Source organism: Lagenorhynchus albirostris, chromosome 20, assembly GCF_949774975.1.
Source record: "Lagenorhynchus albirostris chromosome 20, mLagAlb1.1, whole genome shotgun sequence".
In the NCBI taxonomy this organism is placed as follows: Eukaryota; Metazoa; Chordata; class Mammalia; order Artiodactyla; family Delphinidae; genus Lagenorhynchus; species Lagenorhynchus albirostris.
This window is the reverse complement of record NC_083114.1, coordinates 19602374-19629329: the sequence shown is the minus strand read 5'-3', so window position 1 is coordinate 19629329 and position 26956 is coordinate 19602374. Positions and strand designations below refer to the sequence as shown.

The 26956-nt window shown below is 49.1% G+C and overlaps 1 protein-coding gene across 1 annotated transcript in view; it reads left to right on the top strand.

Moving 5' to 3' along the window:
• The first annotated feature begins 681 nt into the window (after window positions 1–681).
• The window catches only part of ASIC2 (acid sensing ion channel subunit 2), a 1026308-nt gene continuing 1000033 nt past the window's right edge, over window positions 682–26956 (top strand). The window contains exon 1 of the mRNA XM_060133625.1: window positions 682–1236. Within this exon, the coding sequence (XP_059989608.1) occupies window positions 682–1236 (555 nt within the window). The remainder of the gene's footprint in view (window positions 1237–26956) is intronic.

Sequence of the window (26956 nt, the reverse complement as noted above, 5' to 3'; positions counted from 1 at the left end):
CCGCCTCTCCGAGGCGCTAGCCGCGGCCCGCCTGCCTTTGGAATTCTGCCCAAAAAAAGGGGCCCTTGAGGAGGAGGAGGTAGGAGAGGAGGGACGGAGGCCGGCGGCGAGAAACGGAATCCGGAGTCCAAAACAGTACGGGGAGAGGAGAGGACCAGAGCCACGGCGGCGGCAGCGGCTCTGAAGCTCGGCCGCTGCGCCCGGCCGCAGTGCATCAGCGTGGCCGCCCTGACATCCCCAGGATGGTTAACGCGGGGCATTACGCACTGGTTAACAGGCTCCGAGCTGCTGAGCGACTTGTTTTAAGCATTTTCTCCCTCGCTCTCGCTTTTAATCTTGTCTCTAGTGGCGTGTGTAGGGGGGAGGACTTTATTTCCATTGGCTAAGCTCTCCCTTCCCACCCACATCTCTTCCACATCACCTTGGTGTCTCCCTAAATAAAACCAGCCTTCCTTATCGCCTGGACAAAATCAGGAGCTAGAGTTTGAATGGGTTTTATATAAACACTCACCCCTGGCAGCGTGCGGCTGGGCTCTCAGGATAAACTCACGGCACCTGGCCTGATGCTTGCCTTTCCTTCCCTCCCTTGAACGTCAAGGTTTAAGCAGAGCCCGAGGACTGGGAACTCTTCCCTGAAATCTGATCAACCTGAAGCCAGTTGCGGAACTGCGCAGGGTCCCCATGGACCTCAAGGAGAGCCCCAGCGAGGGTAGCCTGCAGCCCTCTAGCATCCAGATCTTCGCCAACACCTCCACCCTCCACGGCATCCGCCACATCTTCGTGTACGGGCCGCTGACCATCCGGCGTGTGCTCTGGGCCATGGCCTTCGTGGGCTCTCTGGGCCTGCTGCTGGTGGAGAGCTCTGAGAGGGTGTCCTACTACTTCTCTTACCAGCACGTCACCAAGGTGGATGAGGTGGTGGCCCAAAGCCTGGTCTTCCCAGCCGTGACCCTCTGTAACCTCAACGGCTTCCGCTTCTCCAGGCTCACCACCAATGATCTGTACCATGCCGGGGAGCTGCTTGCCCTGTTGGACGTCAACCTGCAGATCCCGGACCCGCACCTGGCTGACCCCATGGTGCTGGAGGCCCTGCGGCAGAAGGCCAACTTCAAGCACTACAAACCCAAGCAGTTCAGCATGTTGGAGTTCCTGCACCGCGTGGGCCATGACCTGAAGGATATGATGCTCTACTGCAAGTTCAAAGGGCAGGAGTGTGGCCACCAGGACTTCACCACAGTGAGTACTTGGCTTTCAGCTCATTTTTGCGCTCAGTCCTTTTGAGAAGTACCATGCTGGCGGTCTGCGGCTTCGTTCGAGGTCTCTCTGTGCTTTGGAGCAGGAGAGAGAGCAGTGTCTCAGTTGGAGGCCAAGAGGGTAGTTGGCCAGAGTTGTTGGAATGGTCGGAGAGGCCTGCCTGCTGGGTTGGAGCACTCCTGTCTGGTCAGATGTGCGGGGCGAGCAGGGGGGGCCTGGCTGTGGTGGAGGATCGTTACCCTAGGGGTGCTGAGTTGCCTTCCACCCACCCAGAGGGAGGAGGCCTGAGCCGTCCGTGGTCCAGGGCACACGGTGTCTGAGCTGTGTGACTGGGACAGCTTGTCATTGCCGAGGTGGCATTTTCTCTCTCTCTGCTCGGAAGTGGCATCAGGCACTGCATCCTGTGGGCTGGGCTGGAGCTTAAAGCTGCCAGGAAAGGGGGTGGGGGGCACCAGGCAGCCTGGATGGTTCCAGTGGCTTTGGGAGCTTGCTGGAGCAGGTGATGCTGCAAAGGTGTGGAAGTCTCTTTCCTTCCTTTTCCTGTGTGGATTCTGAGCTCCGTGCGGGGAGAGGAGAGGCCAGGGGAACCCCGGGTCTCTGTCTGGTCTGCTGGCAGTTCAAAAACAAAGAGATGTTCAGGGTCCCTGGGCCAAAGAGGAGGGTCTATGTGGAGACCCATGCACAGGACGGGCAGTGAGATGTCTGGGAGGGTGAAACGTTGCAGGCTGGCTGGTCTGCGAGTTTCAGCTTGAAACTCAAAGGCTCGTTTGCTGTCTGTATGATGATCCCTTAACAACGTGGATACGTGGATACAGAGGGGCGGTGTGGGGAGGGGGCAAGCAGCTGTGGGATCCGCAAGCCTGGAGGAGGAGAGTGGAGCTGAGTAAAGAGGAAGAGCGGAGGGGGAGGTGGATCCCATTCGGGACGGGGCTTCCTGGAGGGGCAGGGGAAGAATGGGAGGAGAGCTGTGGCTGCCAGGGTTCTGTGTCTGCCTAATTAGTGGGCTGCTGGGCAGAACTTGGCATAACAGGTCTGGTTGCAGCTGCCCACACCTCCTTGCTCCCAGGCGGGTCTGGGACATCAAGTGCTGTGGGCCCCTCCGGAAGCCCAGTGTGGGCTTCTCCCAAAGCCGCCTTAAGGGAGAACCGAGAGCTTTTGAGTCTCAGAGCCTTGAGCCAAATTGCAGTTGTAATTTCGGGGTGGCAGGTACTGCAATTGCAAAGAGACTGGACTCTGTTGTCAGCTCTTGTCTGAGGTCCTCTGCCTAATTAAGACATGCTCTACCTTTCTCTGTGGTGCATCCACTCCCCGCCGGCTCTCAGGGCCACTGCCTACCAGACTCTTGCTCTGAGTTTCTTTTAATGCTACAACCAGTCTCTGCACACAGCCTCTATGCTTGCTGTGCGCTGTCTCTGATTCTGGAAAAGCCAAGAGTGCCTGGGGGTGGGTGGGGGTGGGGCGTGGGGCTGGGGAGGGCTCATTGCCTCTGGCATCCCCTGGAGCTCTCTTTCCTGGGGGAGTTGTTTTGTATTATCCATTTGAAACACTATGCAAAAGAGCCCAGCAAGATCAGGCTGTGGTGTATGTATGCTAAAGAGGAAGCAAGTCTGAGCTGGGGGGAAGGGACCAGCAGTCCTGGAAACCTTTCTAAATGGAGCAAACAGGATCCGAAAACATGTGACGCACAATGTCTTGGGTGGCTTGGGGAGAGTTGGGGAAAAAGCCTCATTCTTGGAGGCTGAAACTATCCCTGTATCCACCCCGTGCTTTCTAGTGCCGTGGCAACGCTCCGCTTCACCACTGCACCACGCAGCTCAGAAACACACATGGAACATGCAGACAGCAGAGGGAGAGAGAGAAGGTGGCACCGAGAGCAACTGTAGTTGGTAGCAGACCCTGGGCCAGGTTCTCAAGCATCCTCATAACCACATGTCCACCTAGTGGCTTCCTCTCAATTCATGACCAAGTTCCACTTAGAAGTAAAGGTTCTTTGATCCCAGGCTGCAGTTTTGTACTTAGCCTATCATTTCGGTCCCTGGGGTCCCAAGAGGCCAAAGATCAGGCTGTAAAACCTGACCCAACCCTTTGACCTTTCCAGGTTGTCTCTTAAATAATGAAGCTGCCTGTGGACACAATTTATTACTTAGTAAGTGTCATGTCATTATCTGCCATCCTTACCTGGTTCAAGACTGATTTGGTTGAGTGTCCCTCCTTAGACTGACTCTCAATGGATGACCTCCTCTAGCATTGAAAAGGGGACGGGTCTCAGGGCTGGATTGCCAAGCTGTTCAGGAGAGTGTCCAAAAGGGCACCCACTCTAGGAAGCCTGGCGCATACTCCAGGCAGGAGGCTGATCTTTTTCACCCGTTGATTGCAATGAGCAGCCATGCTACAAGGCACGGACATGATGCCAAGTTCATTCCAAGACCTTGAAGTGAGGGCTAATCCTTCCCACTCGCCCTTGTCTCCCTGGCTCCTTGGCCTGGGGTGCACCGGAGGAGAGCGAGACCTCACAGGTGGTTATGGGAGAAGTTGGTTCACCAGCTTTCTCTGTCATTCATTCTCTCTACTGTGTATCCCTCTCCCTTTGGTTAATTTACTGGGCTCTCCCTGGGCTTGTCCTATGCTGAGTGGCTTCCTTCCCTATGAGCTGTGGCTAGCTTATTAGAGAGTGAAGTGTGGGGAGGGGCTGCCCCAGGTGGATCATTTTTCCTGGTTTTCTTTTTCTGCGAAGCGTACCTAGTGCCATCTCCAGGGCTAATGCTTTCGCATACGCTTCCTTATTCCAAGTTCTTAGCCGGTGTGCATAATACCCTTTAATTAGCGAATGAGCCATGATTCTAGCAGAGCGAAGGTTGTCTGTGGAGGTTAAAAGTCCCAGAAGCCAGGTGTGGGACGCTGACTGCCATGTAAACAGGTGTGCTGCATGATTGGGCAGGTACGCTCTTAGCCCTGACCTAAGACCGTCTGACTTCAGATAGGCACATACTTTTCTTTCCTGGAAGAGGAGAGGAGGGCTTTGATTCAACAGTGTCTACACAGCGGAGATCGCCCTGCTGACCCAGAGTGGAAGGAAAGGAGTTGGGGTGAGAGGGCTGGCCAGGGGGTGTGTCTCTGGCCATGACTGGATGAGCTGAAGTTAAGATTGGGAGTAGGAAAACATAGGTTCGAATCCCAGCTCCGTCATTTCCTAGCTTATTCCCTGGGTCGTATTTTGTACCCTCTCTTGGTATCGACTTGCTCGTGGAACATGTGATAGTAACATGTGATTTTGTAACTCACAAGGAGAACGAATCATGTGAGACCATATATGTGAAAAATCTCTTGTGCCTTGTGACAACTAGATGTCACAAGATGTAAGGCGGGGTTATTTTCAAGATTCGTAGGAGGGGTTTTTTAATATAAATTTATTTCTTTGTTTTTATGTTTGGCTGTGCTGGGTCTTCGTTGCCGTTTGCAGGCTTTCTCTAGTTGCGTGAGCGGGGGCTGCTCTTGGTTGCGGTGCGCGGACTTCTCATTGCAGTGGCTTCTCGTTGCGGAGCACAGGCTCTAGGCGCGTGGGCTTCAGTAGTTGTGGCACACAGACTCAGTAGCTGTGGCGCGCAGGCTCAGTAGTTCTGGCACATGGGCTTCCTTGCTCCGCGGCATGTGCGATCTTCCCGGGCCAGGGATCGAACCCGTGTTGCCTGCATTGGCAGGTGGATTCTTAACCACTGAGCCACCAGCGAAGCCCGTTGTAGGAGGGCTTTTATTGTCCAGCCTACCTGCCCTGTTTGCAGCCCTCCAGAAGAGTCAGTTGATTAATAATGCTGTCAGGATAGACCAGAGAGAGAGGGGAGGCTGCTGCTTTCTGAGCCCTGGGTTAAAGCCCAGCATCGCAGAGCTGGGGTTTTGTAGAGTGGAGGTCACAGCTGGGTTCAATAGCTAACTATTGTGGACAGGTGGCAACCCCACTGCCTGTGACTAGCACGTGACTGTTTCACATTGTTTCTCTGCTTATCACATTGGGGTTCATCTGCCTCCAAGTTCAGGATTGCAAATGACCCTTCAGTCTGCATTTTTAACCTGATTGCCATTGTGTGTGTGCATGCGCATGTGTGTGCGTGCGCATGTGTGTGCGTGTGCGTGTATGTGTGTGTACTTTAAACTAGAGATTTCTTAGGAAAGGCATTTCCTTCTTTTCTTACTGAAAGAAGCGTCTCTCCACAATGGGATCTTGTTAGAGGCAATTCTATGACTCCTAGTCGTCTGCATCACATAGCATTATAGAGATGTGGAGGGGAGGGCTTAGGCAGCTCCCATATTTGGAAATCTTGCCACAGGCTGGTGGGTCCCTAGCTAAGCTTATTACTTCTTATCACATGAGGAGCAGGTGTGTGAAGAAGGTGGGCTTTGGGGAGAGATCTGAGTTGGAATTCCAACCGTACCCTCTTCGATGTGTAATCATGGGCAAATTTCTTAATCTTACTCTCTCCGTCTCTAATTAGGAACAATAATACCTGCCACTCAGAGTTGCTGTACTGATCCAGGGAGGCCAAAGGATGCCAAGAGCTAGTGCACGGCAGATGCCTCGTACAGGGCAGGCCCCATGCTTTGCTTAGTGTCCCCCGGGAGTGTTGACTGAGCCTTAGCTGGATTCTGGCTGTCTTGACTTCAGGACAGTGTCCTTCTCACTATTCCACACTGTGACTCACTAACAGCTTTGGAGCGTGGTCAACTGCTGTGTTTGTGGGCTTCTTAATTCTCATAATATGACAAACGTTCCCTTTTCTCAGGACTTCCATATCGGTTCTGCTGCCTAAACATCCTCTCCTTACCTGCCATCTTGGCTTCCGGTCCAGGTCATGCCACTAACCTCAGCCCAGGAAGCTTGTGCTGCCCTAACCCCTGATAAGAGTCGAGTGGCCTGGGTAGCAGGCCTGCATCTTTTATCATGAGTGTGTATGCTGTGTGTCTGCACATCCGTTCCTTTGTTAATCAAACAGAGCACCTCCCATGTAGCAGGGAGAGAGCTAGACCAGATTCTTGCCATCTGAAAGCTCATGGCCCATTTCCCATCCCCTGTGGATGGGAGTGGGGTGTTGAGAGCAGGAGTCTTGTCTCATCAAACACATTCTCTGCACCCTTCATGCTGAATGCAGGGTCTGCCCACAGTAAATACCCAACAAAGATTTTTTTTTTTTAATTCAATAGTTACTTGCTGTTTCCTGAACTGACCCAGCATCCTTTGCTCATGGGCCTTTCTTACTTCTTTTCGTCTCTCACCTCTCTCTGTCTACTTATTTAAATCCTACTCATCCTTTAAAATCCGGCTCTAGGCGTGGTCGCCATTGGGGATGAGAGGCTGGGCGGACTCGGGCCGGGCCGCACGGACACCCTGGCGCTGGGTGGCAACGGAAGAGGCCAGAGGAGCTGCAGGTGCTGGGGGACGCGAAACGGGCCCGCAGGAGATTAGAAGCAGGGGCGCAGGAGCGGGGCTGCCTCCACGTGAAGGTGTGCGTGCCAGTGTCCTGGGGCAGCGAGGAGCCCAAGTCACTGGATGCCCAGCCCAGAGGCCACCTCCCCGCACCGCAGCCAGCTGGCGACCAGGGGCGACCAAGTGTAGGGGTTCCTCAGGATGGCGGAAGGAGCTGGGCCCAGCCTTGCCCAGGATGCATTGCGGGGGAGCCTGGAAGTTTCCACAGGTTACGTTGCGTTTTGTGGTGTAACCCTGAACAACGGTGAAATCAAAGATCCAGCAACTTGAACTAACTGTATTTCGGTTGATTCACTGTAACTGCCAAACATGCCCGGGTTTCGAATAAATAATACGACCCCCCCCACCCCCCAAAACATCTGGCTCTAATATCTCTGTGGCCTTCTCCAGGAAACCACTGCCAATCCCTCTCCCCATGTCATAATCTAACTTAAGCTCTTCCTCTCCTGTTCTCTAAACAGCCTTTGGATTACTCCTCTCCTAGAATAGTCATTATACTTTTCCTTGCATTAGAATCATGAAGTGTTTAGGCTGAAAGGAACCTTAGAGATGATTTAATGTAAAACGGAATTCTTTAACCACTGATAATTTTTATTCATTGCCCATTTCAGTTTCTCCTCCCCGTAAGACATGATGTCTTTTCTAACTTGATATTCTCAGGACTTAGAACTGCTTAGCACAGGGAAAGCTCTTACAGTGTGTCGTGAGTGTGTGAAGTGGGTTTGAAGTTTTTCAAATGTCAGGTGACTCTGGTGTCAACTGAAATAGCCATTTCTTGGCTTCCCTTTTCAGTATAGGGACCCAGGATTCCACCTGCATTGGGAAGACTTGTCTCATTGTTTTTTTTTTTTTGCGGTACGCGGGCCTCTCACTGCTGTGGCCTCTCCTGTTGCGGAGCACAGGCTCTGGACGCGCAGGCTCAGCGGCCATGGCTCACGGGCCCAGCTACTCCGCGGTATGCGGGATCCTCCCGGACCGGGGCACGAACCCGTGTCCCCTGCATCGGCAGGCGGACTCCCAATCACTGCGCCACCAGGGAAGCCCTATTGTTATTATTTTAACAGTACACTTTCTGATTATAGAAACAATCCAGTCACTGGAGAAAACTTGGGAAGTGTGGGAAAGAATAAAGAAGAAGAAAAAATGTCCCAGAATAGCATCTTAGGTATAATTACATGTATTATTTTAGTATTTGGGGAGTAGCTCCATTTGGTCATGCCTGGGATCACACATCTGTATATGTGATACCTCGTCTGGCATGCAGTGCACACTTAGTCACTGTCACCTTGCTTTCTTCATCCTGGGTCCCCTGGGTAGTCTCCAGGGTGTTAGAGATTCCCTCAACGGTCCACTTAGAGTAAAAATAAAATCCAAAGATATGTCACCATGGGCCTGAGCAATACCCCTTTGGTGGGATATATTTTGTCTTATCTGCCAGCAGCATCCAGGGATAATTTGTGAGAGGGAGGGGAAATTGCCCCTCTTAACTCAGAGTCCTTGGATTACGTGTTCACAGCTGAACACCAGTTACTCTTTTTTGATGGTAATTTATTGACAATCTAGGTGTGCATTTACCTGAAGCTATCTTGGTCCTGTTTGTTGTATGTTTGTTGGGTTGAACCAGAGATGTGTTTGTTGACACCAAACTAGATCTTCTGACTGAGGCTTGACCTCGTTCCTGGATGAAGCCCAACCCCTCATGACCATGAGGACCCTGGACCATGAAGCCCAGGAGGTTCTCCTTGCACGGCCATCCCTGCACGCCTCAGCACACAGTGTAGGCCCTGACTCTCCCTCACCTGGGAAGTTTCTAGCCTCCATGTTAAAATGGTCTAGATTGCATTGAATGCAAAGTAGATGGTCTTTCCTATTCCTTAAGTTGCTTGGAAGTTTTGTGAGCATTTGCCATGCCCTTGGAGAGGCAACCTCTGCCCAGCTGTGTGCGTGGTTCTCTGTGGTACCAGCCTCCAGTTGGGATCTTCTAGCTTGCAGAATGTTAGGTCATGGCTCCCTGGAAGTAAAGCTTTCAGGGGTGTATTGACTTCTGTCTGATGTGATGAAGGACTAGGACACAGCCTAAGAGCTGACTGTTATAATGACCTGCACCATCTACTTGCAAGAAAAGCTGCAGCGGCAGCGAGCCACAAAGCTGGTGCCTAGTTGCTGTATGTCTGCATCTCTGTCCCTGAGGGTTCTTGGACCTCCACAATGCTGATGGAAGACTACCTGCAAGCTTACCAAATTGGGAATTGATTCTTTCCCCCTCTCTACAGTGGTTCTCTTTTCCTCTCTGCAGAAACTCCTTCCCTTAACGAAGAGATGAATTCTAGACAGTTTTCTGTAAAGTTTCTGAATCCTGGTTTGCTACCGATTTCTAGAGGAAGAGCTGAAATGGGATCCCATGAAAAAAATCCCCAACCACTGAATGGATAGCTCTTACTTTATTTTTTAATTTTTTTGAATTGGTAGCTTTTAGCACCAAGTTTGTTGTCAGAGGCGTTATTCCCATAGATCAGTTCATATTTCAAAACATCGAGTATCGCATTCTCTCCAGCAGAAAAGAAATATGCCACCTGGGTCTAGAGATATCTGAAAGTGTGCTTTGCGCCGTCTCTGTTTCATCTGAGTGTTTATGTTTGATGGAGCTGGGTTGCCATATCAAACTTGACCAGCGGGGCTATTTGACCCATGATCTATTGTAATCTGAAACGAATGGGCTACAGCACCCCTGCAGATTTGAAATTCCATGTGTCATATTTCTCCCCTGCAACAGACTTAAAACCAGTCCATACAGGTGGGACTTAGTGGTTACTGGAAGCCTGTGATAGAAGCCTGTTTATCAGGATGGGCTTTATTTGGGAAGAACATTCTGAAAAGGGTCATCCTTTGGATGCTAAACCGTCTCTCCATCTCCCAGCACTTATTTTCTCATGAATCAGGTCCATTCCCTATTGATTACCTCACTGGCCACAGAAATTTATACTCAGGAGAAATAAAGTACAAAGCACAGAAAGAACATATTTGCTTGGGTTTATTGACTTCTGTTGATGGAGTGGCCCATCCTTGGGCAAGGTAATTAGCTTCTGTGGGCCTCAGTTTCCTCACTTGTAAGATGAGGGGGTTAAACTAGGTGACTCCCAAGGACTTGCCAACTTGGAGAACTGTAATACAGTAGAACACAATCGAAATTTGTTTTCTGATCTCGCATTTGTTCGCTGAAATAACTTTAACTTATGCTTGGGGGCAGAGAGTTGATGTTATTTTGTAACCAGATATATTTATCCATTTATTTGTGTAATGTAGATAGAGCTGTACAGTGGAAGGAAAAATACCCTGATATGCTGAGTGGCTGTAGTGGGAATACGGAGGCACAGAATTCTACCGTCAAGACTCTGTCTGTGAGCCGTGTGTGTCTGGCTCCCATTCATCAGTCTGCCTGAAAGTTTCCATCACACTGGTCCTACGGTTGTGAGCAGGGGTCTGTGTACAAATTAGCAAGGACATCTGCGAAAGGTGCTGTTGGTGTTCCATCCAGATCCCCTTTCCTGCTGCTGCGGCTACAAGCTTCTGCACTGAGAACAGGAGGATGCCCTTGGTCCTTAGTCTACAGGCCCTGCCTTTCCTGGAGATATCTGAGAAGTTATGCACCTCCCCACCACCTGGGGGCAGCCAGGAGCCAGCGACTCCTGACTGACAGGAGTGCAAAATGCCAGGCACCTTGCCTCAAGACCCAACAAATTATGGTGCAGTTTACACTCCAGAGCTTTCCATGCGATCAGGCTGAGCTAGACTTCTCCTGAAACCACGTCTTTGCTTACCTTTTCTCCCTGCCCTATCGTGCATACCTCACTCCCTTCTAGGCTTTTCCTGAGCTCATTCCCTCAATAAATCATGTGGACAAGAAACCGCATCTCAGGCTGTGCTAGGGAACCCACCCTATGTATTGATTCGTTTTACCTTCTCCATCTGTTTGACAACATGGAGACTCACTTAGGCACATGGACCTGTGTCTGGCTTAGAAAGAAGGAAGTACCTGTTTCAAAAGTCTTACAAGCCTCATTCTTTCTTGATGTGCCCTCCACTGGGGCCTGTAACAATGTCCAAGGGAGACTTTCCATAATTCAAGTGAGCATCTCTCTATTAGGATCCACTATTGTAGGCTCAGCTGGTTTGCTCCTCTTTGGAACTTTTTGTCCGAGGAAAGCCCTTCCCAAAGTTGCCCATGTCCTAAGGGCTGAGCTATCCTTATTCTCTCAGCTCTTGCATCCCCCCCCCCCACCCACCGAATCCTGTCCCTTGCCCAGGCTGCTCACATTCTAGCTCACACCTTTACCAACACCTGCCTTCTCGTCATTTCCCATTTCCCAGTTCTGCTGTCTCCGAAAGCATCCCTTTCTCACCCTCCTCCCAGCCTTCACTGCCATTTCCTCCTAGATGGGCCTCAGTCTGGCTTTAAGCCATGGGCGGTGGGGGGGGGGGGGGAGGCGACTGCCTTCGATGTTGGCAGTGGCTCGGCTTCATCTATAAAGCAGGAGGCAGTGAGAAATGTACGGCTGACCGGGGCTGTTGCTCTTCATATGTCACAGAAACCGTGAGTGATGAGGGATGCAGGGAAGAACTGAGACTGTTTAGCCTGAAAAGGGAAGCAGGTGACTCAAGGCTGGGGGGTTGCTGTCTTCGTACACTTCAAAGGTCCTTGTAGAGAAGAGGGATGAGGTTTTCTCTTTGTGAGGCCAGAATGCAGTGCTGGTACCCAGGGGTGGGCAGACGTTCACAGAGGTGAGTATCAGCTGCTTAGAAGGAGCCATCCTGGGACCACCTGTGCCCCGTCATCAACTCTAGCTGAGGCCATACAATTGCTTATTGGTGACGCTGTAGGGGTGGATCAATGTCAGGTAAGGAGTTGGATGTAATGACCTCTACAGTTACTTTCAACTCTGAGCATCTTTGATTTATTTCCTTTTGGAACAGATATTTGGGGTCAGAGGTGAGGGCCACTGACAGATGGCATAGGGAAGAATTGATAGTAACTGCAAGCCAGCACATCCACCGTGGAACACCACCTCATTTCCCAACACAGCGTAGCCTTGAGGCTGTTTCAGGAGCGGGGAATAAAAATGTTGCTGCTGGAGAAGACTTGGAGACAGAAGATGCTCAGTTCATCCAGAGAGAGTGCGGGACACGTGTGGGTGAGGGTCACCGGGGCTTGGAGTGACTGGTAAATGACCTGGCCTCCCCAAGGCAGTATGCACGGCTCCTGGAGAAGCAGTTCCCAGGGCAATTTGTCATAAATTCCCGGCACTAGCTTCAGTCCTAGAGAGCAAATCTTGCGTGTGCTTGGACCTGACCTGCTTTCTGGTAGGGGCTGGGGAGACAGAGAGGTACTCAAGTTTAAGGTAACTCTGGGGTGGGTGGGGCTAGAGATAGAGCCAGTTATAGGGGCTGGGAAGGAAGTAAATGTGGCTGGGAGAATGCCCTGCCTGGGAGCTCCAGGGTGTTATGGCCGGTGTGGGAAGGATGAAGGGGCTCTGGCATCGGAGGTAATCACAGAATGAGATATTTTAGCCAATCGTGGAATTCAGTGCCAGACAGGTGTGGGGTCCGGGCTTGCATAACTGTGATTTTTTTTTTTTTTTTTTTTGATTAATAAGAAACATGTACTTGGTCTTCATCCCTGGTTCCTGGTACAAGAGCTTGAAAAACCCTTGCGATTTCCTGAGGGATTGGGTGAGAGGAGCATCTTTTGTTACTGCTGATAAGGCCCTTTCAACCGGATGTGAATTTATGCTAAGGAAGTGACTCTTGCTGGGCCCCTGGATAGCTTCAGGATGGGGGTGGGTTGCCGTCAGCCGTATGATAAGAGGGCTGGAAATTAAGTTAATCACCAGTGGCCCATGATCTAATCAATCCTGCCTATGTAATGGGACCTCTCCATAAGAGCCTCTGAATGAAGGGATTTGGAGAACTTCTGGGTTGGTGAACACATGGAGGTGCTGGGAGGCCGTCATACCGAGAGAAGGCGTGGAAGCTCGGTGCCCCTTACCCTAGACCTTGCCCTATGCATCTCTTCCATCGGGCTGTTCCTGAGTTGTATCCTCTATAATAAACCAGCGATAGTAAGAAAACTTTTCCTGACTTCTGTGAGCCATTCTAGCAAATTATCAAACTTGAGGAGGGGGTCATGGGAACCCTGATTTATAGCCAGTTGGTCAGAAGTACAGGTGGCTTGGTGATTGGCGGCTGAAGTGGGGCCAGTCTTATGGGACTGAACCTTTAATCTATGGGGTCTGCCCTAACTCTGGGTAGTTAGTGTCAAAATTGCTTGGTATGAGGGGAAAACCAACACGTTTGGTGTCAGAGGTGAACTGTCCTGTGAGTTAAAAAAATGGATCTTGGTAGTGATCTTATGCAAGTTACTTAACCTTCCCCCCTCCCTTTCCTCACCTATTAAATAATAGTCATACTGGTATTTACTGTATAGGATGGTGTGCAGCAGTTGAATGAAATAATAGAAGCGAAACTTTAAGCATTGGGCCAGATGTAAGAGTGTCAGTATTTTGTTACTTTTATTATTACTAAGATGAGCTGGTGATAAGACATAGTGACCGGGGATCTGAGAACAGAGGATTTTGGGGGGAAATCCGCAGTGACATCAGCAAATCCCCAGAGTATGGGGATGAGACTGCAAACGAGCCAGGCACCCAGCTCCTGCTAGAAGACACCCAGAGTATGTGAAAAATAGATCAAAACTATGTAGTTTACAAAACCTATTAATAATTGCGATGTTTTCTGAGTGTGTGCTATATCTCAAGCCCTGTTCTTGACTTGGAATTCAGTCTCTATCTGTAACTCTGTTTTTTGGTATGGAAAAAATTGAGGCTCAGAAAGGTTAAACGACAAGCCTAAAGTCACTTAGCTAAGAATTGGTGGAAGTGGAATTTGAAACAGGTACTCTGGTTCCGGATCCTCCAGGCTTCCTTTATAAGATGCTATTAGATCCTCACAATAACTCTGAAAGTGGAAAAAGTGCATCTGTTTCAGAGTTGAACATCGGTACGGCCCATATCCTTTTCCATTATGCTTTATCACAGGATATTGAATATAGTTCCCTGTGCTACACAGGACCTTGTTGTATATCCATCTTGCATATAACAGTTTGCACCAGATGAGGGTTTTGTGCTGCAAGAGGATATTCCAACTTTGCAGAACAAGACTTTCCAGCTACAGTTCCTGCCTTAGAGGAGGAGAACACAGGTGCAGTCAAATGACTGGTTCTGAGAGGTGGCCACCCCAGACCTTTTCCCCTGATGAACGTGCAGGTGTTTTCTGGGCTGATGTCACGCATCTCGGCTCAGCTGGCTTCACTGGCTGCCCAGGAGGGGCACTGCACATCAGCTTTGTGAATTCAATTTTCCCTCTTCAGGGGAAGGTGGACTTTGGATCCTGCTGCCGTGATTTCTGCCTGTTGCAAGCACCACATCTCTAAGAGCTGGACATACGTCTGTGGTCCCCCTGACCTCCCAGCTCTGCAGATTTGCATCAGATCCTTTGTTCTCTCCTGCCCGGTCTCTTGGCTCAGGAATACACAGGTGGAAGGGCCAGGCAATTCCACAGCACCCTCTTCAGGAAAGTCAAGACGCTGGAGAAGTCTGTTCTTGCCAGGGTGACACTTGCCGTCTCTCCAGATTGCCAGCTGGGGGGCTCCAGGGTCCGACATTAGGAAATGAGCATCTGTTTCAGATGTGCATGGGATTCTGCTTTGCTGGCTTTTTCTGACTCCACTTCCCCATTTTAAATCCGCCTCTGGGTGGCAGAAATGATAACTTTACGAGAAACAGATCTGTTGAAGGAACCGGCTGGCGAGAGCTTGGCATTGAGAGCTTCTGCCTCCAAATCAGTGACTTGGATTTGAATGTCCAGTTCACGTGTGCTCTGAACAAATTTGCGGGTGACAGGATAGCACAGTGGTTGAGAGCTGGGGTTCCGGAGTGAGACAATCTCGGTTGAAATTCTATACTCATATACTAGTTAGATGACCTTGGACAAGATATTTAATTCAATTTGGGGAGAATTAAATGAGTTGTAAACTGTGCAGCACGGTAGAGCTCAATCACTGAGTTGGTTCTCACCCTCCTCCCTGTTTGCATCTCCATCTACATACCAACTTTTCGGCTTCTAATTCAGTATGATATTTTTCTGTTTCCTCATTTCTGTTCTCTGACCTGGGTGCTTTCTCCTGGGATTGGCTGGACTGTGTTCTCTTTTGTTTTCTCCTCCCCCACTGGATATGGCAATCGAGGGACCTTTCTCGGGAGCAGGGGTGATGGGGAAGATGTTTTAGCGTGTCCACCGTGATGATGTAGGGAATTTCAGGTCTCACTTTCTCCCTGGCAGCCCCGAGAGATACCCATCCCTCTAGAGTGTGAGGAGGCGGCCACTGAGAGAGTAGCATCTCTATGAACTGGAAATAACAGTGTCTTCTAAAGTTGGGGCAAGGCTGCTTCTGCCTTCCTAGAATGATTTCTTAGCAGAACACCTTTTATCCCCTGGGCCTGTTAGCTATTTCAGGGACATTCTAAGTGGCTATTAACAAATGTTGAATTATGGCTGCAAACCTCTGGGAGCTCACGTGAATCACAAGTGAGCTCTGTGCAGTCAAGTTGCCACAATGGACTGGGATTAAACAAACAGGGACCATTGTTCTCCCCACAGCAGTGAGGCAAGAAGGCTGCTCTTTGGAGCCTGTGGTCTCAGGCAACATGCTCCTGAGAAGCAGGACACTTCCAGGACACATAGCTCATTGCTGTAGGGCAGATAGATGCTCTGGGTTTGTAGAGAGGCATATTTCAGCTTCCTATCTGGAGGAATTTACCAACAGTGAGTCAGTATGTCCAGGGATATACCAGCCAGTCTCAGGGGTTATGAGTTGCCCAGCACATTGGTTCAGAAAATACCTACTGAGTGCTTCCTATGCTCTGGGCTCAGCTGTACAGAAATGGAAACGAATAAGGCCCAGTCCAGGAGGTCAGGGCGCTCGCAGCCTGGAGGGTAGGCTGAGCAGTAAACAGATTACGTGCAACAGCCGAAGTTTGCACAAGGCGACACAGGGTAGGCTCTAAAAATCTTCCAAAAGGAGATGATATGTATAATTTTTTTTCCCTTTTGAAACAATTTTAAACATATAAATGTTGTAAGACTAGTGCAAAGGATTCCTGAGTATCCAGTGGTCCCAGCGATGTCCTCTTTGGCCAAAGGATCCCGTCCCGGATCCTTTATTCTGAGTCTCCTTTATTCTGGAACTGCTTCTCAGTTTCTTCCTGACCTTCATGACCTTGACATTTTTTTAGGAATTCAAGGCCAGTCATTTTCGCAAATGATTTTCAGTCTGATGTTCCCTCTTGATTAGACCCAGATAATGAATTTTTGGCTGAATTTCACAGGATGGATCCAGGATTCTTCTCATTGTATCCTATCTGGAAGCACACAATATTTATTTGTCCCAATAGTTATAGTGTTAACTTTTATCACTTGATGAACTTGGTGTCTTCCAGGGAAATGCCCATTTCTCATCCCGCTTTCACCCTCTGTTTTTTTTAAATCATCCATTGATTTTTCTTGCTTGAATTATTACAGTGATGCTCGCCAAATGGTGATTTTCTAATTCCATCTTTCCATCTACATTTCTTAGTGGGCTTTCTGAAATACAGAAGAGCTTTCTCTTTTCCCTTTTTATTCGTTCATTTATTTATATCAGTGTAGACTCCAATTTCTGTTTTATTCAGTGGGTTCTCATCTGTTCATATTCTTTCGAAACTCAAAATCTCCCATATTTGGGAACCCCTTCGAGCTGATATCTCTGTCCTTTTGACATTTCCCTGAATCCCTTGAGCACTTTACATATTTCTGGTCCAGCTAGAAGGCTCACCTGTTTTTTCCTGCCCAAGTCCTGTAACTGGCTATTTCTCCAGTGAATCCTGGCTCCTTTTAGTGGGAAATGGTATTTAGAAGCAAGATCTAGGTGCCAGGTCTCACTGCTACTAGGTTGTCAGGGCTCAGGGCCCTCCCAGTGGACAGAGCTAGGATATTTACATGTATATTTGCATCTATATTGAAAAGCACCAGTTGACACAGATACTTCCAATTTTAATCTAACACCACAGCTTCATTCGAAGTCTTTGCCCTTTCCATATTGGTCCTTCCTTTTTTCCTGCAGTAGGAAACCTGCCTCCCATGATCTTATTTGCTGTTTGCTCCATTCTCTTGAATGCAGACCATCTTCTTATCCCTACAGACTACTACTCTGCCTGGATGCCTCCTCACAAGGGCCCAGTCCCTGCTGGGCTGCCTTCCTGCCTCTCCCCAAGGCCCTCCTTCTGTGTGCTCTGGCGGCTACTAGGCTGCCTTCCATTCAGATTTCCTCAATTATCCCCCAAACATTTTTACAGATTGTTAACTTAAAAAATTCAGGATCGGGCTTCCCTGGTGACACAGTGGTTGGGAATCTGCCTGCCAGTGCAGGGGACACGGGTTCGAGCCCTGGTCCGGGAAGATCCCACGTGCCATGGAGCGGCGAAGCCCATGCGCGACAACTACTAAGCCTGCACTCTAGAGCCTGTGAGCCACAACTACTGGAGCCCACGTGCCTAGAGCCCGTGCTCTGCAACGAGAGAAGCCACCGCAGGGAGAGGCCTGAGGACCGCAACGAAGAGCTGCAACTAGAGAAAGCCCATACGCAGCAACGAAGACCCAATAAGGCCAAAAATAAATAAATAAGATATATATTTAAAAAAAAAATTCAGGATCCACTGAAGATACAATCAAGATTGATGTGTTGCATTTTGTTGTTCTGTCTCCTTAATCAAAATGCTCCCCCCAACATAACACACACAAGCACAGTTTTTAAAAATAGCTTTATTGAGATACAATGCTTACATCATACAAGTCACCCACATAAAGTGTAAAATTCAGTGGATTTAGCGCATTCACAGCATTGTGAATTTTAGAACATTGTCGTTAAACGGAACCCCAAAAGGAGCTGGGTCCATTAGCTGTTACCTCCCCATGGCCTTCAAGCGCCATCAGTCACTACTCTACTCTCTGTCTCTGTAGATTTGTCCATTCTGGACATTTCATGCTAATGCAGTCACATACTATATAATATATATATCGTGACAGACTTGTTTTGTGTAGCATTATGTTTTCAGGGTCCATCCATGTTGTAGCCTGTATCAGTATTTCATTTCCTTTTATTCCCCCAAATATTCCATTTTATGGGTATGTCACATTTTATTTATCTTTTCATCCTTTGACCTGTTTCCGCTTTCTGGCGATTATGAATAATGCTGCTTTCACACTTCCTTTAGTGTTGACTTTTGGAAGAAAACAGACCCATACAAAGTGGTCCCGTACAATAATCCCGCGTTATGAATCTGTCTGGTTAGTTCCTTGTGGTTTCACTTAACCTGCTCCTCCCTCCTCTGTATTTCTTATAAACTCGGGGTTGGGTTTAAAGAGTTAATGAAATGCAGGTCAATGTTTTTGGCAAGAGAACTGCATGGATGAAGCTGTGTACTTTGTATTGCTTCAGAGCAGAAGCTTATTCTGTGATGGTCCCCCTCTTCGAGATGCTAGTTTTGATCCCTTGTTTAAGGTAGCAACTGCTGGATCTTTCTGTTGCATCACCTCCCATCATCAAATCATCTGCCGTCATCTCTGGGATGATTCTCTGGTACCCTGTAAATATGCTATTTACCATCATATTTGAACCTGAATTAACAGTTTCATTAGAGTTTGCAAAATTGTGATTTCTCAATTCTTTCTACATTTACTGGCTGACATTCTTTTGTAAAGAAGAGCTTTCCCTCATCAACTGGGGATCAACCAAGAGTTCCTCCTATAAAGGCAGGATAAATTCTTATTCTTGTCCTTTAATTACCAGTTTCCAGAGGATAGAGTTGGTGTAATAACTACCATAATAACTGAGTGGGAAGGGAGAGGGCAGGTTGGTAGGAGTCCATGCAGCTGTAGTCAAGGCAACCACAGGCTCCTTCCAGATCCCCTCGTATCCCAGGATGGGGATGTTCACCTTTCAGACATGGTTCTTACTGGTCCTGAGCCTGGGCAGGCCTGGGACAGGGGTGGCAGGCACTAAGCTTAGTGGAACAGGGCTGTGACAACACTGACCACATGGCGTAAGGCAGGTCATAAAATTAGGGATCCTAATTATTTGTCCTGACTCTCGGTATCTCCTCACTTCCCTGGAGCCTCCCCAGGAGATGTCCAATGCTTGTGCTGCCTTGCACCTGTCTCCGGGGAGTTCATGCAGCATCCCTCCTCAGTGAGAGCAGAGGCGGTGGGGTAGGAAAGGGAAGTCTCACATGTGGATTCCATTTAATTTAAGTACCTGGATACATGATGAGAGCCAGTCATTTGCTGAGCACTTGCTATGTGCCAGGTGGTGTGGAAAGCACCTCCCAGGGATGTGATGAGAGAGGTACTCTTACTCCTCATATTGTGTGTCAGGACTGAGGTGCAAGAGATTAAAGAAATTGCCAAGGTCTCTAGATTCATGGTCCCATTTACTCCCCTGTTCTGCCTTCCCAGGCAGTGCATGAAGAGCTTCTGCCAGGAGCGGGCAGAGGGGCCATGGGGGACGTTTCATATTCTCCTTCCTCCAGCCTGTAGTTCTCTGGATAACTGGATAATTCCTCGGCTATCTGGCTTTGAGCCTGGAGGGAGGGGCTTCTGGATGCAAAGAGAGTGGAGCAGGGTGGGGCTCACAGAGGGGAGAGGCGCCCAGTGAATGCAAGCGTAACTGTCCCCAGGAACCCTTGGTACCATGGCTCTGTCTCTCACCCTGCATCACTTGACTGATAGTCCACAAACAGGGGCAGCGTTTCCTCCCCATGTCCTGCTCTTTGCCTTGCCTGCTTAGGGGCGCTAATTATCTGGCATGTTAATGAGCCCAGAGGATTAACACGGAACATGGGTAATGATGATTTCACTTGATGGATTCAAAGCTACCTTCCTGGGAAAACAGAATTTAGTCTGCTTTCCGGGAGAGCATCTCACAACCAAACAGCACACAGTGGGTGACTAAGGTCTCAGTGGTGGAGGACCGAGTACATATCCACAACGTGTAGTTCATTCAACCTGCTGTTTGCTCATTCACTCATTCATTCATTCATTCATTTTGCATTCCCCAAGGGTCTACTTGGTACCAGGATGGATAGGGCATCTCCCCTACTCTCAGTGGAATCTCATGTTTTTAGAGGGATGCAGATACGTAAACACATACTTTTAATTAAAACTGTCATGAGAGAATTATCTGTGTTGTGCGTGGGGGGGCGCAGTGTGGAGGAGGGAGTGATGTATTCCAGCTGGGGGGATTGAAATGGCTTCATGAAGAAGGTAGCCTTTTAGCTAGGCCCTCAAGAGAAGCAGAATTTTGACAAGTGAAAGGGGCAGGTGGGTACATCCTAGGGCTGGGGAACTGTGCCAGTAAAGTTACCCGTGAAGTGTGTGCTTGGGTAGAGTCAGGAACAGGAGATAATGCTGCAAAGTTGGTCCTTCCCTGGCTGTGAGGGACCCCAGTGTTGCAGGCACTGGGGAGCTCTTGAGGGTTCTGAGTGACATGATCCCGTTTTACTTTTTATAGAACCATGCTTGGCAGCGTCCCGGTTGAGGACGGTTTGGCTAAGAAAGAGGATGCAAAGGTCTGCTTTCTGTTTGATTGTTTTGTTATTATTACTGTTTAAAAAATAAGAGTCTTGCCTTTATTGGACTCTTACCTTTTAATCATCTCTCTGTGGAGCTCAAGTCCTTGGGTGTGAATTACTGACTGTAGAGTGTAAACGAAACTTCATCGTCGTGTGCTAAGAGAACTAATCAAGGCATTAAGGAAAGATTGGAGTCTGTGCTTCTCAACCTTGGCCACACAGTGGAATTACTTGGGGAGCTTTAAAAAATACTGCTGTCTGGGTCCCACCCCAGAGATGTCTGGGTTGAAGTCTGGGCATCAGAATTTTTCAAAGCTTACCAGATTAATTCTAGAGCTCAGTCAAGGTTAAAAGCTACTAGCCAGAGAACCAGCAGCCTGGAGAATTGGGAGCAAAACCCGGTGCTGGGTTTGCTGACTGGTCTTTTCCCGCAGAGACGCTAGCCCTAGCCCTAGCCCTGGTCCTTAGCCACCTTCTGTCTGTAGCTTCGTCTCCTGTGCCTGCTGTGTTCCTCCTGCTGTCAGGCCTCCGGTTACCAAGGGCAGGGCTGTTTGTGACCACTTGGTTCCAGAAGACGGTTCTTGGCTTGGGCCAGCCAGGTCAGAGCTGGCTGAGGCTTCGCTGGCCAGAACTCGAAGTTGTAAGCTTCTGCTCTTGGAATTATTAATCAAAGGCTTTCCGACGTCCCCAAAGAGGATCAACCTTTATTTCAAGTAAAGTATCTCATTTGGCTTCTGAGCCCTGATAAGCTTACCTATGGGGTCTCAACTTCACCGCGTGGTTGCCAGTCTGTCAGTGATGTCTGTGGTTGGCTCTAGCTGTCCAGTAGATTGGGATTCCAAAGTTCAGAGTGCTGTTTTTTTTTTGCTAGAGTGAGGGGTGGGAACTGGAGGGGCCCCAGAAGGTACTGCCCAGGTGTGGGGTGAGGGATCCAGGGGCTCAAAGGAAGGATTGTACCTGGGCGCTCAGCTGCCCTTTCTTAGGAGTGACTGGCTGCCTGTCTGCCCATTAGAGTGGTCAGAAGCAGCTTCCTTACTGAGACCAGACCTAATTCGTTTGGGACTGTCATCATAGACACTTGGCTTCTGGGGTATATGGTGCCAACTGGTACGGAGAAAATGGTCAGGTCATTTGCTGACTTAGAACCTCACCGTGTCTCATCACCAGGGCTCAGGGCAGGGGCCCACTTGTCAGCTTTCATGGCCATCATGACCCCCACCGAGCTGGCTTTTCCTGCCTCATCTCTGCCGTGGTGGCGCTTGGCCCATCTGCCTGTTTTTCACTTTCCCTCATTGTGCACTTACTATGGCTCATGCGTTGACCTATATTACCTGTCTTTGAGAATGGCAGCTGTCTGACCTGCCCCTAGGGACCTGGTCAAAATGTCCAATTCTGGTTGGAAGGCATTATGGTCCCTTTTCGGACCTTGGGAAGTTCACCCAGGCCGTTGGCACTTAAGGACAGACAGACGTACCTGGGAGTAGGGGTGGGAGAGCACAGGAGGAACTGAGCATTTATCAAATCCCAAATGCAAGTAAATCACTGTTTATAACACCCAAACCTCTGGTACCGCCTACAGCTTCCTCCTAGGAAGCTTCAGGTCATTTCAGGCTTCGCGTGGGCTTTTCAGTAGAGCCTGGGATGCTCCCAACTCTGTCTGCTTATCGGAATGCAAGCTTGTCCATCCTTCAGTTTCCTTGGCCTTGGCTGGGGCGAGTCTCCCCATCACAAAGAAGGAGCATTGGCTTCAGAATCAGAGGATGAGTACCTAGAAGCTGACTCCAGCACTCATCAGCTGTGTGAACTTGGTAAATACCTGTAAGAGTCAGTTTCTTGTCTCAGTTTCTCAGCCTCGGCCGTTGATGTTTGGGGCCTGATCTTCTTTGCGTTGGGGGCTGTCCCGCACACTGTAGGATGTTTAGCAGTATTTCTGTCCAGTAGTGCCTCTCGCCTCCTGCCAAGGTTTGACTGCCAGAAATATCTCCAGACATAGCCCAGTGTCTCCTGTGGGGCACGGTTGTCCCTGGTTGAGAACCACTGGTTTATCTATAAATTGGGAGGAGCCCCCCGGGTTAAAGGGTTGTCCTCAGATGCCAGTGAGTGTGCTTGGCAGGAGACGGCCCTTGGCACGCAGCAGACGGCCCTTGGCAACACAGTGAGGCCCAGGGAGACTGTGCGTTCCCTTGGCTGCCTCTCGGGACGTGCTTCCCCTGCTGGTGCCAGGCCCCGTGAGGCTCCCCAATCCAGGCGGGCACCAGGCTCGTTGGTACCTCTGGTCCCCTGGCCTGTGGCCATGCATGTGGGTGTTGGCTTTCTGGACTTCTGTCCCACAGCCCAGAGCCAGAGCTGCTCCCTTGGGCATGAATAGATGTTTTGTTACCAACTCAACAGGGCCAGGCCGCCAGGGCCCACTCTCAGGGCCCTGGGGATTCCCAGGAGGTGGCACCCCCAGCAGCATCTTCTTTAGGAGAAGGGAAGGGAAAGAACTAGCATTTTCTGAGCATTACCATGGTACTACCCCATCTCTTCAGAGAAATTCTCCCCTTCTCCTGCACCATGAAGAGTAGAAAATCACCAAGAGAAAAGCAAGCTCCTTAGAGACAGAGAGACCTGAATTCATATCGTCTCATTGCCTCTAAAATGAGAAAATTTATCTCTATCAGTATCTATATTTATATCTAGATCTATATATCTCACATGTATATTTATATCACATTAATCATATGATATATATCTCATATTATATATAAGATACATGTGATAGAGATAGTATGAACATTTAATTAAATCAGATAATGGACGCCTAGCCCAGGGTCTGGCATATAATAAATAAATAGTAACAATTTGGTGGTTCTCTTCTTTTTTATTTTATTTTTTTTTAAAGTTTATTCATTAAACCATAGTTGACTTACGATATTGTGTTAGTTTCAGGAGTAAATACCACTTCAGGTTCTTTTCCATTATAGATAATTACAAGATATTGAATATAATTCCATGTGCTATAGAGTAAATCCTTGTTTTTTATCTTGTTTTTTATATATAGTAGTGTGTATCTTGTTTTTTATATATAGTAGTGTGTATCTATTAATCCCATACTCCTAATTTGTCCCTCCGCCTCCCCTTTCCCTTCCCCTTTGGTGACCATATGTTTGTTTTCTATGTCTGTGAGTCTATTTCTGTTTTGTAAATAAGTTGATTTGTATTATTCTCTTCTCCCTTTACACAGATATCTCAGTTCATTCTCCCAATGAAGGAGGGAGGCAGTTATTAATTTGGGGTGACCCCAGTCAGGCCCCTGATGGCTTAGATTAGGGGCCCAGGCCTCCCTTTGGAGGAGGCTGTGTTTCTAGGGAGGTCCTGGTTTCCCGAGGGGCCCTCCCAACCCAGCAGCTAAAGAGGCTAGCTAGGCAGGGCTTCCAGGATGGGTGGGGGAAGCATGGCCACTTTTCCCGGAGCCCTCACAGTTTATAGAGAACATTCATGTGTGTATTCACCATGTGATAACAGTGCACAGTGGTGGAGCAGGCAAGGTTACTCCTGCTTTGCAGATGAGGAAATTCAAGCTCAAGGAAGTTAAGGGGCTGTCTCCAAAGTTATGCCCTGGCAAGTGGCACGGTCAGGATCCCCACAGAGCTCGGCCAGCCTTGCTATCCCTCGTGGATTTCGATGCCTGTCCCCCGGCAGATAGTATTAGGATCCTCCTTCCTCAGAGAGCCCCAGCATCAAGCTTCTGGGGTGCAGGATAGGGTACCTCAAATTCTAGGACAGCACCCACCTTTGGTGCTGAAGTTCCCGGAACACTCCCCAGAGAGCCAAGTGCCCTAAGTTCCCCAGAGAGGAGTGGAGAAGCTAGACCCAAGGTAACTCACCCAAGGGCCGGCACTCAGACTCTCAGACACTCATTTCCAGATTCTCAGACCTTCCAGGGGCCTCTTCTTCACCTGGCATCTTCCTCAGCAGTGACCCCTGCCCATCAGACCCCAAGTGGGATTAAAGGAAAGGCGGGCAGAGCCACAGACTGCAATATTTCTCCTTCACTTTTTTGGTAGAGTGTAACATATCTCTCTTGGGGGTCTGGGGACAGGATTCAGACTCAGGAAGATGCCACTGGCTCTCAGTTCCTGCTGATCACTGCCCATGCTGTCAAGGGCCCACAGGCTGGCTGTGCCCCAGGGGACAATGGGGTGACCAGGCAGGGCTGAGCCAGAGCTGGCTGGGCTCAGGTCTTAGTGGCTGAGCTGGGGGGCAGAGGCCTTTACGTGGCTACTTATAGGTTCTGATGGTCCAAGGGGAGGGAGCTATCCCCGTGTGAGAAGGACTCTTCTGGGCAGTGGAGCTGTGGGGCCGGCAACTTATTTAGGGAACTGATGGCTGACTCAGAATGGCTGCTTCTAAGTGGTCCCTCCGCAGCTTCTCTCCCTCTCATTCCCATTATTCAGCACCGGCACGTGGTCATTTCCCAAACTCAGCTCTCAGCACACCACTGCTTGGCTCTGCTCAAGGGGTGGTCCCCATTGCCCCTTCTCCACTGCCTGCGTTTCTAGGCTCAGTTCCCAGTGCTACAGGATACATACCCTAAACTCTGCTCACGCATGAGATTTCAGTCTTTCCTGAATACTTTCTTTCCCCATTGACTTCTCAGCTTTGCTCATCTGTTCATTCTTAGAATTTGCTCAAAGGCTACTCACCTTCTAGCATCTAATTCAATGCAACTTTTCTCCTGAGGCTTTCCTGGTGTCTCCCCTCTCCCCACATTCTCCCCACCGGATCCATGTTCTCCATCCGTGGAACATCTTAGCACTTTTTCTTCTCTCAGGGTGTGCTTCAGATTGACCTTATAATATGTTGAGTTATAGGCTTCCCTTCCACTGACACCCATTTCTTCATTTCATAAAGCATTTATGAAACATCTTGTGTCTGCTAGGCAGTTGCTTAGGGATGCATCCATTATACAAACCTCAGTAATACAGGGCCTGGCCCTCGGGGAGCTTACAGCCCTGATGGGGAAAACAGGCGTCCTAACAAATTCATTGTGGGATGACAGGCACCACGGAGAGGACTTCCAAAGTTTAGAGGAGATGATATTTTACTCTTTGAGGAGGGGGGTAGACACTGAAGCATCCCAAAGGCATCTTTTGGACAGGGACTGTGTCTTTCTTGTCTATTCCCTGCAGCATCCGGGGCACAGAGGATGCCCGGGACATGTGCATTGCATCGGGAAGAGGCAGGTCTAGGCTCTGCTTTCTCCAGGCTCCTTCGAGCCCTTCCGCCCACCTCCCACTACAATTATCCAGTATCAGGAGTGTTTGCATGTCTGTCTCCGCACAAGCCGTGAGCCCCTGGAAGGCAGTGGTTGAACCTAATTCATCACTGCATTATCATCAGAGCCTGCACAGAGGAAGGGTTTAACCGAACTTTGCTGGATGCAGTCATGGGTAGCAATGACTGTCCCCAGCTGATCCTACCTTGAAAAGAATGTGGAACATTCTTTCAGGTAGAACATTCTGTCCTTCCTCATGTCTCCTATTCGGTTCTTTTACAATGTGTGAATGAATGAATCCCTCGACTCCACAGACAGCCTAAAGGGTGCAGAGCCACCTTTAAAATGACAAGGTGCAAGTTCCCACGGTGGCTTTATTGTCACCCAGCTGGGCCCACCTGGCTGTTGGATGACAGAGCTTCTTGCTGCACTGGGCCAGCTGCCTTGTTAATTGCAGCCCTCCCAGCTCATCAGACCCCCTTGTGAGGGAGGAAATGGTATATCTGGAGGGTGACAGCTAGCATTAGCCTTTGTTCTGCACTTGGTTCACTCGTAACCCGTCTTCTAGATTTCAAGGAAGCGTTGATCTGGAGGGTCCAAAAAAAGGTGGGTGTAGCTTTGGCAGCAACTTGTATGCCCTGTTTCAAGTATTCAATTTTAGGTGTTCAGTGAAAGGGTTCTGTGGCCAAGGAAGCTTGAGAAAAATCTGGGTGAAAAGAAAAACTGCCTACATTTCTTTACTGCAGGACTTATCAGCACCTTTACTGTGGCTGACATGAACTGTGACTCTCCAGTAGGATGAGTAGTAAGTGATGTTCCTTCTCAGCCAAGAACCTTTTCACACCCCAGAGCAAACTTTTGGGAATTATCCATCCTGGGAATAACATGAGATATGGCCTGTGAGAAGAGTGTCCTAGCCTATTTTATCAAATGTGGTCACGTCAGACCAGAATTTTTAAAGCTGATTCTGCCCAACAACAATTCCCCAGAACTCTTGGATTTTATAGGAAAAAAAAAAAAAAATCACGTGGAGGATTTCCTGCTTCAAATCATGGAGAGGCCAAAATCTTGTAGTAACCTCTCTTAAGAGTGGGTCACCAGGCTAGTTACCCTGCTTTCGAATACATTTTGAGGTGGAGGAAGTTGAAAAGAGAAGAAAAATAAAGGGGCAGTGGATTTAAGCAGGATGGGGGTCAGAGGGTTATAGGTCCAAGAATGACTGAGCTGGTATCCCGGGGACCTCATTGT